Source organism: Nomascus leucogenys, chromosome 15 (assembly GCF_006542625.1).
Source record: "Nomascus leucogenys isolate Asia chromosome 15, Asia_NLE_v1, whole genome shotgun sequence".
Lineage (NCBI taxonomy): Eukaryota > Metazoa > Chordata > Mammalia > Primates > Hylobatidae > Nomascus > Nomascus leucogenys.
This window is the reverse complement of record NC_044395.1, coordinates 63889530-63905260: the sequence shown is the minus strand read 5'-3', so window position 1 is coordinate 63905260 and position 15731 is coordinate 63889530. Positions and strand designations below refer to the sequence as shown.

Below are 15731 nucleotides of genomic sequence, written 5' to 3'. Positions count from 1 at the left end.
AGCAGTCAGTGCCCAGGTTTTCAGGACTCTGGTGCTCAGGGGCTGCATGCCTGAATTTGGGTGCCTAGGTCAAATCTGGAGTGGCCTGCACTCATGGGTATAAAAACTGAGGCCCAGAGATGGGGCAGCTCCCTCGAGTCACAGAGCAGAGCTGGGATAAGAACCTAGGCCTCTGATTCCCGCTTTTCTAAAAACTGGATTCAGATTCTGCAAAGGGGCTGGCCAGGGCTTCTGGAGGCCTAGTTCTAGGTTCTCCAGTTCTGTCTTCCTGGGAGATCTTGGGCAGGTCACAGTGACTTCCAGGCTCTCATATCCCCACCTGTGAAACTTCCTGCCCCAAGCCTCCCCAAAAGTGACATGGCTCTTCTGCAGAGCTGTTCTGTAGGCATGAGGACCATGGCCTCTGCCTGCCCTGCCCAATCTCGGGCCTTAGTGAGCCTGAGACCCCAGGGAGGGAGAAATGACAGATGCCCCATATCCTGTGCTCCTACTGCCCCTTGGTCATCTCTCAGTCCCTGGCTTCAGTTTGCTGTTGCCCTGAGTCTCTCCCACCAGATGCAAGCCCCTCAGTGACAAGGCTCCAGAGACCTGAACATGACCTGGGGCAGCACATTTGCTGAATTGAGTAGAGGTGGTTTCTGGAGAGATCTGACACCATCAGATGTGGACCCATCTGTGAGATTCAGACATATCCATGCCTGGATACAGGCTCTTCCACTGGAGGCACATTTACTCATCACAAACATTTTCAGCTTATCTGTACATTACCCTATTTCATCCTTCTGGATCTTAGAAGTTGCACTATCTGCTTGTTCCTACTTTACAGATGAGGAAAGCAGGGTCCAGAAGGCGAAGGGATGAGCCTCAAGTCACAGCTAATCTGAGGTGGCCTGGGGATTGGAATACATTTCCTTTGGCTGTGCTCTTTTTTGTCCCTCACAGGAGCAAGTGGTGAAGAGTGAGTTCTATGCGCAGTGTAGAAGGGCTGTGAGCCCTGTCCCTGGGTTCATTTCTGTCATATTTCAGCATAAAACATTCTAGGAAAGGCTGGGCAAGGTGGATCACCTGAGGTCAGGAGTTTGAGACCAGCCTGGCCAACATGGTGAAACCCTGTTTCTACTAAAAATACAAAAAAATTAGCTGGGTGTGGTGGCACATGCCTGTAATCCCAGCTACTTGAGAGGCTGAGGCAGGAGAATCACTTGAACCCAGGAGGCAGAGGTTGCAGTGAGCCGACATTGTGCCATCACACTCCAGCCTGGGTGACGAGCGAAACTCCGTCTCAAAAAAAAATTTTTTTTTTTTTTTTCAGGAAAATATTCCCAGACCAGAGCTCTCAGAAACAGACATAGCAAAAGTGTGTTTTTTGGCCTCTGGGACCGAGGGAAAATAGTCTAGGAACAAGATGCTCTTTGGCATTCATTTGGTTCTTGGCAAATCGAGCAGTAACAAGGCAAACACAGGAAGAGTCTAGGAGGAAACTTAAAAGTTGCAGGATTTGGGGATAAATTACAATCCTCCCCCTTCTAACCTAAAATTTCTGTAATTTAGTTATATTTCTGTCATGAAAAACAACTTCACAATGAACAAAATAAATGCGAAGATTCAGAGCAGCTGGATTTCATCCTAAGGCCACTGGGAGAGGGTTGGGCAGTCACTGGCCACAAAACCAAAAGCTGCGGCTGGGTTCTTCAGGCAGTGAGTGGATAGAGCAGCCTGGGATACAGTTGCAACCTAAGAGGATAAGGGTTTGTTTTGTCCCAGGTCCCAGTGGGAGAGTCCAGTGGCTTGTTTTCTTTTCAATTTCTTGCCATCCAAAGAAGTCTGTGTATTAGTAAGTCTGATTTCAAATATTGTGACCTTTTTTGTGTGATGTTCTGTATCTAGAAACTGAACTCATCCAGGGCATGAGAGTTAGATAAGCCCTTGGAGATCACCTCATTACATTCCTTTTTTTTTTGAGACAGAGTCTTGCTGTCACCCAGTCTGGAGTGCAGCGGCATGATCTTCGCTCACCACAACCTCTGCCTCTTGGGTTCAGGGAATTCTCCTGCCTCAGTCTCCCGAGTAGGTGGGATTACAGGCACCCGCCACCACACCTGGCTAATTTTTGTATTTTTAGTAGAGACGGGGTTTCATTATGTTGGTCAGGCTGGTCTCAAACTCCTGACCTCAGGTGATCCACCAGCCTTGGCCTCCCAAAGTGCTGGGATTACAGGCGTGAGCCACCATGCCCAGCCATCATTCCATTCCTTTTAAAATTGAGGATGTGGCAGCTAAAGGGGAAAGGTCTTCCATCAAGCAGTGGCAGGGCTAAGGCCAGATGATGCCCTCCCACTGGGTCTCTGGCTTGTGAATGTGGCTGGGGTGGTGGGTCAGAGAGGAAGGGGATCTAGGTGGTGTGCTGAGAACCTGTGGCCTGATTGCATCATGCATCAAGTCAGTTACTGTGATGAAGGAGACCAAAATTTAGCTATGACACTGGGGTGAGGCAGTTAGCTGAACTTTGCCCTTGGTCACAGATGGAACCTCCAGTACCGAAAGCAGCTTTCACTGGCAGAGAAGTCAGAAGACGGAAATGACATTTCGTGTCCTGACAGCCCGTCCCACATTTTTGGTAGAGCACTTCACACACATTCTTTCCCTTGGGCCTTATGACAACCCTGTGTGTTACTATGGGCCTGGAAGACTATCAAGGACCCTAGTTCTGAAGGGAAGGACACTGCGAAGAGGCAGGAGAGGTGGTGGTGAGAAGAGTTTGTGATGACCAGCCTGTGGCACACACTTTATATGGCCTTCCTGGAGCCAGTCTTATTCCTCACAGTTCCAGATGAGGACACAGGCTCAGTCCCCATGGCTGTCAAGAGCCAGGATTTAACCCAGACCTCCTGGCTCCTAAGTCCATATGCGGTTGGTGGGAGTGTAAATGGATCCATAGTCCTTATAGGAGGCCAATTTGGCAAAATCTAACCAAATTAAATACATACCTTTTTGACTCTCAAATTCCACACTTAGGAATCTACCCAACATTTATACTGGAACACATGTTTTGTTTTGTTTTTTTTTTTTTTTTTTTTTTTGAGACAGAGTCTTGCTCTGTGTCCCAGCTGGAGTGCAGTGGCATGATCTCAGCTCACTGCAACATCCGCCTCCCGGGTTCAAGCAATTCTCTGCCTCAGCCTCCGAGTAGCTGGGATTACAGGCGCCCGCCACCACGCCCAGCTAATTTTTTTGTATTTTTAGTAGAGACAGGGTTTCACCATCTCGGCCAGGCTGGTCTTGAACTCCTGACCTTGTGATCCACCCGCCTCGGCCTCCCAAAGTGCTGGGATTACAGGCGTGAGCCACCGCGCCCGGCCTTTGTTTTGTTTTTTTTGAGACAGAGTTTCACTCTTGTTCCCCAGACTGAGTGCAATGGCGCAATCTCAGCTCACCACAACCTCTGCCTCCCAAGTTCAAGTGATTCTCCTGCCTCAGCCTCCAGAGTAGCTGAGATTACAGGCATGAGCTACCATGCCCGGCCAATTTTGTATTTTCGGTAGAGACGGGGTTTCTCCACATTGGTCAGGATGGTCTCAAACTCCTGACCTCAGGTGATCTGCCTGCCTTGGCCTCCCAAAGTGCTGGGATTACAGGCATGAGCCATTGCGCCCGGCTGAACACATTTTTATGTAAACAAGCAGTGTGTACACTTAAGAGTCTTATGCACAGGATAATGTCTGGAAAAATGCTTACTGCATGTCCCCAGCTCCAGGAAAGAGGAGAGCTTGTGGGGCCCTTCCCCAAACAGGCTGTGTCCTGGTCCTCAGTGTGGCTGGCTGGAAGCCAGGGGGACTCAGCCTTTAACTAAGAATGCTCCATCCACCCCTGGGACCGAGAAAATCTCCTTTCACACAATTCATTACTCCTTAGGGTGGAGGTTTAGGAAAGGGGAGAGGCATCCAGAATGCCCGCTTCCTGGAAGCCAGTGGTCACAACCGGCAAGGGGACTTCAGTGACCTTCCTCTCATCCCTCCAGCAGCAGAATCAGAGCTCCCTCCTCAGCTGCCTCTATGCTATCTGCCCCTCCCTTCTAGCACATGTCCCACAGTACTGTCCTCACGTATTTCTTTTTTTTCCCCATGGGAAAAGCAAAGACCGTAACCTATTTACTGCCATCATGGGGGCTTCAGGGACTGTGTCTCATGGATGGATTAATTTACTTTCTCCTCTCTCTGTTAGCTGGTTTAAAGGAGGGCCCAGGAATGTTTTTATAAGAAGCATGGGCTTTTTGGAAAGGTCTGTTTACCCAAACCTTTCTATATTAAAACTTAGAAAACATAATTCCATTTTTTTATTATTCAACATTTTATACATAATAAATACAAACTTTTTACAGCCACTGTAAAGAAAGCACATCTGCACAGAGGCTCCCTCCGAGCCCTGAGCTGTGCACTGTGGTGCTGGATTCCATATCCTAGATGGAGGGGTTATTTTTTAAAAAGGAGGCATATTTTCACAACTTTGTTTTTTAAAATAAAATTAGCAGCTCTTCCAAAAAATATTTTAAAATACAACAAAAGATTTCAAATAACCATTTGAGGTTGTGGAAAACCCAAATTCAAGGACAATTTGGCTAGCTAAAGACAGAATACAAGACTGGGTGGCAAGAACTGCTCTATTTAATAAGCATTTGAAGATTTTTAATATGTTAGCAAACTTTAAAATCTTAAAAAAACCACCCTTTTAATTTCTTTTTTAAACTTAAGAATAAGTTTGATAAACACAAAAGACCTCAAATAGATCAACAGGTTAAGAAATGTAAAAAACAACAATGAAAAAAACCCCCAAATCATGGAGAAGATTCATCAATGGGTATTGTCACTGAAGTGATCAAAGAACTAAACATTTCTTCAGTTATGACCTTACTTTTGGTCAAAAATCCCATGGGGACATTTGGCGAGCATTTCAAGTTTTTTAAGATTCTTAGGAGGGATGGAGTTTTCAAAGCATAACACAACTTTTAGATTAAATTCTGCAAATTTGATTTCTTAACCAAGGAAAAAAAAAAAAAACCACAACCGGCAAACATCCCTTAGTCCCTAGGTATTGTGCTCCCTACCTTCTACAGGAGCGGACAGCGGATGGTCAGCACCTGACTTGGGGGCACCTGCTGCTGCAGGCTTGCTGGCCTGCAGAGAAGGCCACTCCTGGCTTTCCCTGTGACACACAGGAGACACTTGTCTTTTCCTGGTCAATCTGTACTTGTGCAGGATGCGGAATCCTTCAGTCCTTTCTCTTAGAAAGCTGGTTTCCTCCACGGGCCACCAGGTTCTTCCTTCCACGGAAATGTCAGGGTAGTGGGACCTGGAAGCTGCATTTTCCACCATAGCAGTTGGTCTGGACCAGCCACAACCTGGCTGTCTGGGCCGGTCTGCTGGCTTGGGAATAAAATAATGCCAGGGGTGTCCCCAGTAGAGAAGCTCAACAATGCAGGTATGTGTCCTCAACTTATCTAGACATTCGGATTGTAAGGATACTGGTAAGAAGAGTATATGCTGTAAAAATTAAGATGAAAAATACCCAAATACAAAAGAACATTATATTGGCTAATTTCAGATCCGGAAGTTCCATTTCTGCTTTAGCCACAGCCTCCTTTCTATTAGTCTATGTGATAAACAAGATGTGGCTACTAGTTCAGCCCCCTCCATATTAGCTCTGCTAATTCTAAATGAATGGCACAGATATTAATATGAAGGACACTGTTATTTTAAGTCTGTTAGTTGTGGAAGAGATGTGCATTAATGCAATTGGTGCTAAATTCAGGGCAGTCCAATTTTTCCCAATAAGGTTTCACTTTCTCAGTCTGGGGACTAACCTTGGGGAGGAGCCAGCCTCTCCTGAAATCCCTCCTTCTGTTTCCTTATGTAGCCAACATGATCTGATTAATTCTCAATCAGATGAGCAAAAGCCACTTGAAGAAAGATGAGAATCTTTGCCACATCCTTGTGGTCACAGTAATATACTGTACGAGTGCACATGATCAGTAATTTTGGGACTGCGCCCTGGAATGAGGCCTGGTCTTGAGTCTCATATAAAAACAGACCGCTGCTGGGCATGAGGGCTGCCCCCCTCTTTGCTCCTAGGGTCCACTAGGATTTGTGCTATGGTAGGAGAAATGACATAGAAAATGACAACAAAAAAAAGGCACGCAATATTCAAAACGTGGGAGGAGTCTACCAGGCCACCCAGTCACACATAATCCTCCTTGTTTTTTTGCTCTGTTCAAGAGTCATCATCATGCAAAGGTGCCTAAAAAACAAGACTGGCCAAACTCCAAGCCTGGCCTTGATTGTAGCAGTAATGGATGGGCAAGCCCATCATCACACCAGTGTGATTTCCACATCTTCAATCTTCTCTGCTGGCCTTCGGTGATTCTGGGTAGGTGGAGGGGGAGCTGCCCGGACCTGAGCAGGAAACAAGTAGTTTTTCAGTCAGTTCCTGACTCAGTAGCTGAAGCATCCCCAAAATCTAATCACTCATCTGTCCAAGGACGTGGGCACCCTAGGGGTCTCAGAAATGTTGTGAGCACATGCTTTCAACCTAGTCTTCACTATTTCCTACACTGAGAAGCAGTTGTTCTCAATGAAATATCAAGCCCACAAATCAGCTTCTTGCCTAGGCTAAAAACCTCATGGGCACAAGAGTCCCATGACTGAGATCCTAGCACATCCTCCAAAGCAAAGGTCTGGTTGGAAGCAAGGGAGCTCTAATGCTTAGAGAAATGAAACATTTCAGCATGTCTTGGGAAGAGAGTTACAAAAGATAAGGCTAGAAAGGTAGGACAGGGTTAAGTCGTGAAGGGCCTTGTTAAACCATGTTTAAACATCTGCTTTAAGAAGAAAAAAATAAATAAATCTGTGCTTTATTCTGTAGGCAAAAGAGAAGTTTTTGGTGGATTTTAAGCAATATCAGATCTGTGAAAAGATGACTCCAGTAACAACTGGAGAAAAGATCAGAGGCAAGCAAGGGTCCAAGTAAGAAGGCAACTTAGGAGACTTTTGTAATCCTCTGAATGAGAGTTAACAATAGCCCAAATGAGAGTACTGGCAGTAGGGGAAGTAGAGAAGTGGAAAGATTTGCGAGCTGTCTGCAAGGTATACCTGGCAGGATTTGGGAATGACTGTGGGAGGCAGGGGCGGGAGGTATTAAGAATGATGCCAGAACACCAGTAGGATGGGGGTTCCATTTACCAAGATAGGCAATATGGGAGAAGGAACATGTCTGGGAGGGAACATAACTCATTTTTGCTGAGTTTTGGGGATCTGGGACATAAACTGAGATATCCACAAATCTGAAGCTCAAGAGAAGAGATCAGATTGGCAGTTATAAATCTGAGACTTGCTGGTATATAAATGGTTATCATAGCTGTGGAAGTAGATGAGGTCATTCGGCAAGAGTGCTTTCAACAACTTCAAGAGAAGCAGCCCAGGGACAGAATCATGAGAATTATCAGCAGAGACGGGTGGAGGCAAGGCTGCAAAGGTCCACAGAAAGGTAGGACCAGAGAGGAAGAAAGCAAACGAGGCAAATGTAGAGAAGCACATCAGCCCACTGCTCTCTGTTCCCACTCTTACCCACCAGTCCATGTTGCCACCACCTCTTTCTTGGATGCTGCTCCAGCCTCCTAATCGCTCCCTATGTCCTTTCTGCCACCCTCCATCCATCCGCCTCTTAGCTGCCATAGCGATGCTTTAAAAATGCACCAGCCACAACACTGTCCAGCTTACCCCTTTACAATGGCTTCCTACCTCATTTGGGATAAAGACTCAAGTCGTTAAGAAAGCACTCAATACATATTTGCTGAATGAATGAAGCCAAAGGAAGCCAGTGGTAAAGGAACGGTATCAAAAGCTAATAGAGGTCAAGGAAAATAAAACTGCAAAGAATCCAACTGGATTACCAATGTGCAAGTTATGACCCTGGAGTACAGTCGTGGGTGGAATGCAGATGGCAGTAGAGTGAAGGGTGAGGAGAGGTAACTTTGCAATAAGATATTCACCCGGAGAATAAATGCCTTTTAAGGCCATGAAGTTAGCTTATTATTTCATCTCAGTATTCCTCAAAGAGGCAAATAGAGGCCTGTAAAATTAAATGCTTACTGAAAAAAGTGTTTCACAATTAGCCCGCTTTAATGCTCATAAAGCTTGTTCTAATCTAAATCACTTTCATAGCCATCATCTTGCAATCTCACTGTGGCTCAGTGAAAAAAGTTCCAGTGTAGATTAAATGTTCCAAGATGACTTGATTTCTATGGCCTTCCTTTTCAATAGCTCTTTTTACCTTCCCAAACCCAGTTCATCCTTGTTTGGCATAGTCAGTAACAACATGGGGGTCACAGGGAAACATTAATTCCTTACTTTCAATTTGGAAGAACTATGCATTCTATAATCCTGCAAGATCAGAGACTTACAGGTCGCAGTTTGCCATATGAGGTCTCAGGAGTATGCCTTGATGCCTGTGAGAATCCTGGTGACTCAGCATGAAGGCTTTTTTCTAAGGGAGAAAACCAAAGAAGCTCATTTTACTTGAGTTGTTGAGCAATAAAAATGCTGATGCAAGGCTGGCATGGTGGCTTGAGCCTGTAATCCCAGCACTTTGGGATACTGAGGTGGGAGGATTACTTGAGGCCAGGAGTTCAAGGCTGCAGTGAGCTATGATCCCGCCACTGCACTCCAGCCTGGGTGACAGAATAATACCCCAAATACAAAAATTAGCTGTGTGTGGTGGTGCATGCCTGTATTCCTAGCTACTAGGGAGGCTGAGGCAGGAGGATCACTTCAGCCCAGGAGTTAGGTTGCTGTGAGCCATGATCATGCCACTGAACTCCAGCCTGGGTGTCCAGCCTGGGTGACAGTGAGACTCTGTCTCCAAAAAAAAAAAAAAAAAAGCAAATGCAGTATTTTGCCTTTCAGGAGAATATGCAGGCTTCTGAAGTGAAAATGCATTTAGACCCATGCCCAGGAGAACCCTTACCGTTTGCTGAAGGAGACCGGGGAAAGTACAGGGAGCTCCTCTTATCTGGGCTGGGGTAGGGGCTGCTGGGAGGCTGGTCGTACAACGGCAGTGGAGGCAGGGAGGCGTGTGGCTTGGGGGAAGGAGAGATCTGCAGCAAAGGGAAGCGAGGTTACCCGGTGCTCCCCTCCAGGAAGGAGAGCCTGGCTGCTTCTCTGACTGCTCTGTACTCATCCCTTTTCCCTGAAGCTAAGCTGACTGTTGAAACTTGTCAACCTCATTAGAGGCAACTGAGCACTAAATAACCACCTCAAGCCCCAATTTTGCATTGCACTTCACTTTTTCCTCTTACAGATCTCATCACATTACTGATTTTAGTTTATCTTAAACAGTTATCAAGTGAAGCCACTCTCTAGGGTTCTATTGAAAATGTACCAAATTAGTCAATTCAGTAAACTTAGCAAAGAACAACAACAAAAGGAACAAGTTGGATTTTTTGGGGTGAAGATAAAATACTTTGCTGAATTTCTGACTTCCCCAGGTTTTGTGCATGTTAGGCTAAGGTGTCACAATCACCATGCAAACAAGATCGGCAAACACGTTCTTTCTTCCTCTACCTGTCTGGCCTGCAGTGATAGATCCCTGAGGGGACAAACTAAGCTCTGACTGAATTAGAGGTTCCTTTAAAGGCTGTTTCCCTGTGATGAACTAAGTCTAGGGTCATTGAGTGGGGATTGGGGGCTCTGGCAGCCTCATTAATTCTCTGAAATAGACTGGCAGGACCTGGACTAGGCAAGGAGGCTCTGACAGTGAGGGAGAGAGAGAGCCAGCTAAGAGTTTTACTACGTAAATTAACCACAGAGCAACGCCTTCCCTATTCGGTTTGTTTCTTTCTCTCTACCAAAACGATCTTTGGTATGTCACATATAATTTGGCATTTTGGTTAACCGATTCAAGGAAGAGAATGTGGGAATATGGAGGTGTGGGAGGATGGCCATATTCCACAAGGGACTGACTGACAAGTCTCTGGTTTCCCAAATTCAGTTGTGCAGACACTGGCAACCAAGGACCGGTGAGGGTAAGGCAGAGATTGCAGCCCACTTTTGTGTGGATCCACAGACCCTTTGGGAGCAATTTTCTTTAAACATCTTTTAATTCAACTGTCTCCCCTCTCAGGTACCTGAATCTCTCTCATCCATGGAGTGTCACCATTTTCTGAGGCTGAAAGTTCTTCCACTAGCACCGATGGGAAAACTCCAATACGCCCATTGAATTCCCCTTCCCAGAAGCCATCGTCATCTTGGTTTTCTTTGTTCAAGATACGGATTATTGCTCCCTCAGGAAAAGATAACTCATCATCTGTCTGGCCCTCGTAATCATAAAGTGCTTTCACAAAACAGACTAGGGAGCAAGAGAAAAACAAATCTGGTAAGATAATTAACAGCCGGTTGCTTCTGCAACCACCCCTATGCTCACATGACAACTAAAAGAGCATCATACAGAATAGGATTAAAGTTGTAATTTTTTTTACTCACTGATGAATGATTAACTTTAGGGTTCTACTGTGCAGGACAAATGTGACCATATAAAGAAAAGCATATTATAGGACAGGAGGAAAGGCTTACTCTAGGGCAATACAGTTTAGGTCAAATGTGACCAAATAAAGAGTGCCTTGTTTCAGTCTTTACCACTGGCATCTCCGTTGAGGCTGCCTGAAACGAGTTCTGCTTCCGTGGAATTGCTGGACGTGTGTGACCGACTGTCCAAAGCGGCCAGGGACTGCAGCATGCTCAGGAGGCTGTTCGAGGTGGGAAACTGTAAGTACTTTTCTGGCACATAACCCACTTGGCCAACTTTATTTCGAGCCTGGGTAAAAGACATGTGACAAAACAAGTTTACACACACAATTTAGACAGGGCACAACAAAGACCAAAACAAACTCCTAAAAATGTCACAAGAAGGGGCGATATGAGCAAAGGAATATACCTTTACCCAGTCTTCCATATCTCCATCTTCAATCACTTCTAACACCTCATGTTCCTCAATGGTCAACTCATCTGGTTGAGAAGCCTGCAATGTAGGATGGTCATGGACAAAATTAAAAAGGTTAGATAAGGAGCAGATGTGAGCTGATCATGACAAAAACTGGGGATCAAAATATTGAAATGATTTTGAGAAACATGTTGAACATGAAAATTTAAATGCTGTAAAACTTTCATAATGAGGTGAAGTTTTACTTTAAAAAACTAAACAGAATAAAACCATAACAAAAACTCAAGAAACTGAATCCTCAAGAGGCAATGAGGTTCAATGAACAGAACATGTGAGCCTGGGCAACACAGCGAGACCCCCATCTCTACCAATAAATAAATAAATAAGTAAATAAATAAATAAAATTAGTCAGGCATGGTGGAACGTGCCTGTAGTCCCAGCTACTCGGGAGGCTGAGGTGGGAGGATTGCTTGAGCCTGGGAGGTTGAGGATGCAGTGAGCCATGAGCATGCCACTGCACTCCAGCCTGGGCAACAGAGCGAGACCCTGTCTCTAAAAAAACAAACAAACAAAAAAAGAGAGCACTTCCTGGAAGTAGAGGACCTGGGTTCCAACTCCAGCTTCTGTATCAAGTTATTCAACTTGATGCCTCCATTTCTTTGAAATGACAATCCTGCCATTTTCTGGAGGATGTGAGTCAATGTGGGATGAATAAGCACAGAAGTGTGATGATTTGAGAAGCAAAGGCAAAGGAGAAGGCACTGAATTGGAACTGCTACCAGAGGGCTCCCATGGACAAGCATGCAGTGAAAATGCAAAGAACTATGTACATGAATTTGATGATAGTGGGTGCAGTGCCTAGGATTGATCTGGAATCACTGTAAAGCAGTGGCCAAAAGAAGAAAATTGTAGGAAAGGAAATGATTGAGATCAGTCATGGTTTGGATTTCTTATGCTCCAACTTAACTGTGTGGAGACTGAGATCATCCATTTGCATGCTACTGTACAAGCTGCTAACCATAATGGTTTTATTATCCCTGACAGCAGCAGTCCACCAGCATCAGCCACCCACATGTTGCCCTTGAGACTGCCAAATCTGTAAACGCTCTGAGGCTCCACAGAGGGGCTGGAAAGTCCGTGTGGCTTTGCTTCCTAACAGCCTTGCCTGTCATGTGTAATAGGCAGGGGCCTGCTGGCTTCTGGCTCTCTAGAAAACAGTCTTAAAAGCTTTCCCCAAGTCCCAAGATGGGTTAAAACCATCACCTAAAACCATAAAGTTTTTAAAATCTCACAATCTCAAAATATAAAATTAACTACAAGTTACACAAAAATAAGGCAAAAAAGGGGTCATTTTCAAGATCAATTTCCCATTTTATGAACATTAAAACATTTCATCAAAATCCAGATTCTGGATGTTGCCATAGCTCCCTGAGACAGAAAAATAATATTGAGGAAAAAACCCCACTCATTTACCCTTGATAGCTTTTCCAATGGAATTCCTTCACTACTCTGAAACCACACTATGCATTGAATATGCCAGCAAAAGGCAATTTTGTAATAAAAATGTTTTCCATGGCAAGACCTAAAAAGTATCAACACAACCAGATGTTAATGTATGTGACAGCAAACCAGGGAGGTAGTACACTTTTAAATAAACTGCTGCCCTTATAAAAAGCTACGGAGAGGCTGAGTGAGGTGGCTCACGCCTATAATCCCAGCACTTTGGGAGACCAAGGTGGGTGGATCACTTGAGGCCAGGAGTTTGAGACCAGCCTGGGCAACACGGTGAAACCCTGTCTCTATGAAAAATACAAAAAATTAGGTAGGTGTGGTGGCACGTGCCTGTAATCCCAGCTAGCACCTGTAATCCCAGCTAGTGCCTGTAATCCCAGCTACTTGGGAGGCTGAGGTGGGAGGATCACTTGAATCAGGGAGGCAGAGGTTGCAGTGAGCTGAGATCACACCACTGCACTCCAGCCTGGGTGACAGAGCAAGACCCTGTCTCAAAAAAACAAAAAACAAAAAACAAATAAACAAAAAAACCATGGAGGTCCGTGCAAGTTTTTCAACACTGCAGCACTAGTTGTCCAATGTAAGCAGACACTAGCTTGATCATCCCATCCTAAAGCAGTGATGACCAATTCTTCCACCTAACAAGGTCAAGTTCTTTGCATGGCTATCAAGACCCTGCAGAGTTTGTTCCCTGTGGGTCTCTTGACGCTTTGGCCCCTGCACACTATTTCTATTCTCTGAGCATACCATGTTCATCCTTGCCTCTGTGCTTTTATCAGGTGTTCTTCCATCCAGCAGGTTCTGTTCCCTCTTTCCTATCTGATGAGCAGACTTAGATTACTGTCGGTTTAAGTCCAGCTTCAGTATGTTTTTATGGGCAAGTGACTGTAAGATACCTTTGAACCTCAGTTTTCTTTTTTCCTACTAGAATATAAGCTCCATGAGGGCAGAGATTTTTGTCTGTTTTGATCAATGCTATATCCCAGAGCCTAGAAAAGCCCACAGCACTGATACATGGAAGGTGCTCAAGCACTATTTGTTGAATGAATGGGGTGTTTGATAGTATCTTCCTCATAGGGTTATTGAAGGGATTACAAATAAATAGATACATAGATAGATAGTAGTTATGATTACTTTTGATTTGAGACTGAGCGCATATGTTTTCCCAGACTACTCATGATGAGTAGGCTGCTCCTCCTTTTGCTCTTTTTTTTTGAGATGGAGTCTCACAGTGTTGCCCAGGCTGGAGTGCAGTGGTGCCATCTCAGCTCACTGCAACCTCTGCCTCCTGGGTTCAAGCAATTCTCCTGCCTCAGCCTCCCAAGTAGCTGGGATTACAGGTGCACGCCACCATGACTGGCTCATTTTTTGTATTTTTAGCAGAGATGGGGTTTCACTATGTTGGTCAGGCTGGTCTCGAACTCCTGACCTCGCGATTTGCCCGCCTTGGCCCCCCAACATGCTGGGATTACAGGCATGAGCTACCGTGCCCAACCCTCCTTTTGTTCTTAAAAGGCTCTGAGCGTCCCCATGACACTGACTACCATGATGCTCTAATGAGTTTGTCCTTGTGAGCTTCCTACTAGAAATAATTAGGGACTATATTTCTTCTCACTTACCCCAACTAAAGACTGTGAGCAGTAAATGGTTATTAAATACACACATGCTCTCATACTGTCTCCTTAAGTCCTAGTATCCAGTGACAACCAGAGCTCCGTTTCCACCAGTATCTCTCCAAATTTCCTGTATTTCTTTTAAAACAACATGTTTTTCCTGATAATATCATACATGTTCATCATAGAAAAGCTGGAAAATATGCATAATTGAGATCTTACGGTACATACAATTTGGTATCCTACCTTTTAATTTAATATTAGGACATGAGGGTTTCTTCTTATATAGAAAAACTCTAACATAAATTTCAATAAGTTTCATAATATTATATGTTATGGCTATAGTATATGAATGTCTAATTATTCTCATTGAACTGCCGAATTTAAATTTTGTTTAAATTTATTTTTTAGAGGCAGGGTCTCACTCTGTCACCCAGGCTGGAGTGCAGTGCTGTAATCATGGCTCACTGCAGCCTCGATCTCCTGGGCTCCAGTGATCCTCCTACCTGAGCCTCCTGAATAGCTAGGACTATAGGCATGTGCCACCATGCTCAGCTAATTTTAAAATTTTTCTGTAGAAACCAGGTTTTGCTTTGTTGCCCAGGCTGGTCTCAAACTCCCGGCTTCAAGTGATCTTCTTGCTTTGGCCCCACAAACTGTTGGGATTACAGGCATGAGCCATTGCATCCAGTCATGAGCTCTATTATCCTCACTGATGTCACTATCAGAATGAGGGCAAGAGAAGGATTCATTTGTTCATGCCTTCCTTCTATCATTCAAGTATTCATTCCACAATTATTTACTAATGACCTACTACGTGCTGGGCATTGTCCTAGGGGCTGAAGACACACAGACAAGGTAAACATACAGAGACAAAACTTCTCCCTTCATGGACCTTTAGCGGGGAGTCAAAGAAATATGAAAACTAAGATTAAGTTTGGCTGGGCAGAAGCGCCATATATTATAAAGCAGTACTATATGAAAGGACATTTTTGTGTCCAAAACGTTTCTATATTATGATTTATTTCCTTAGGATGGATGCTAAAAGGGTCAAAAGTTATGAACATTCTTAAGGCTTTTGACTCTAACCTTTTTTTTTTTTTTGAGACAGAGTCTCGCTCTGTCACCCAGGCTGGAGTGCAGTGGTGCGATCTTGGCTCACTGCAACCTCCTCCTCCTGAGTTCAAGTAATTCTCCTGCCTCAGCCTCCCTAGTAGCTGAGATTACAGGTGCCTGCCACCACGCCCAGCTAATTTTTGTATTTTTAGTAGAGATGGGGTTTCATCATGTTGGTTGGGCCAGTCTCGAACTCCTAACCTCAGTGATCCACCTGCCTCATTTTCCCAAACTGTTGGGATTACAGGCGTGAGCCACCATGCCCGGCCAACTCTAACCATTAAATATAGCTTTCTTTGTTCTCACCAGATTATTCGAGGCCTCCTTTTTGGTGTGGACTATAAGAATTATGATTAGGCTTAAAGTCAGTTCCTCTGTATCCTAATCTGTCCTCTAGAATATCTATACCATAACCAGGTTAGCTTCTTAAAAGTCCAATCTGATTTCAGGCCATCTAAGGATCTTCCTAGCCAGGATAAAAACCAAACCTCTAAGTCTGGTACC

At 44.7% G+C, this 15731-nt stretch overlaps 1 protein-coding gene across 4 annotated transcripts in view; it reads right to left on the bottom strand.

The window, feature by feature from the left end:
• Positions 1-4318: 4318 nt before the first annotated feature.
• Positions 4319-15731, bottom strand: part of FCHSD2 (FCH and double SH3 domains 2) — a 335209-nt gene continuing 323796 nt past the window's right edge. For all 4 annotated transcript variants that reach the window (XM_030829076.1, XM_030829079.1, XM_030829077.1 and 1 more), the window contains 6 exons: positions 10981-11064; positions 10683-10860; positions 10175-10395; positions 9016-9145; positions 8453-8535; positions 4319-6446 (listed from right to left, as the gene is read on the bottom strand). In XM_030829076.1, the coding sequence (XP_030684936.1) occupies positions 6363-6446; positions 8453-8535; positions 9016-9145; positions 10175-10395; positions 10683-10860; positions 10981-11064 (780 nt within the window). In that variant the 3' untranslated portion in view covers positions 4319-6362. The remainder of the gene's footprint in view (positions 6447-8452; positions 8536-9015; positions 9146-10174; positions 10396-10682; positions 10861-10980; positions 11065-15731) is intronic.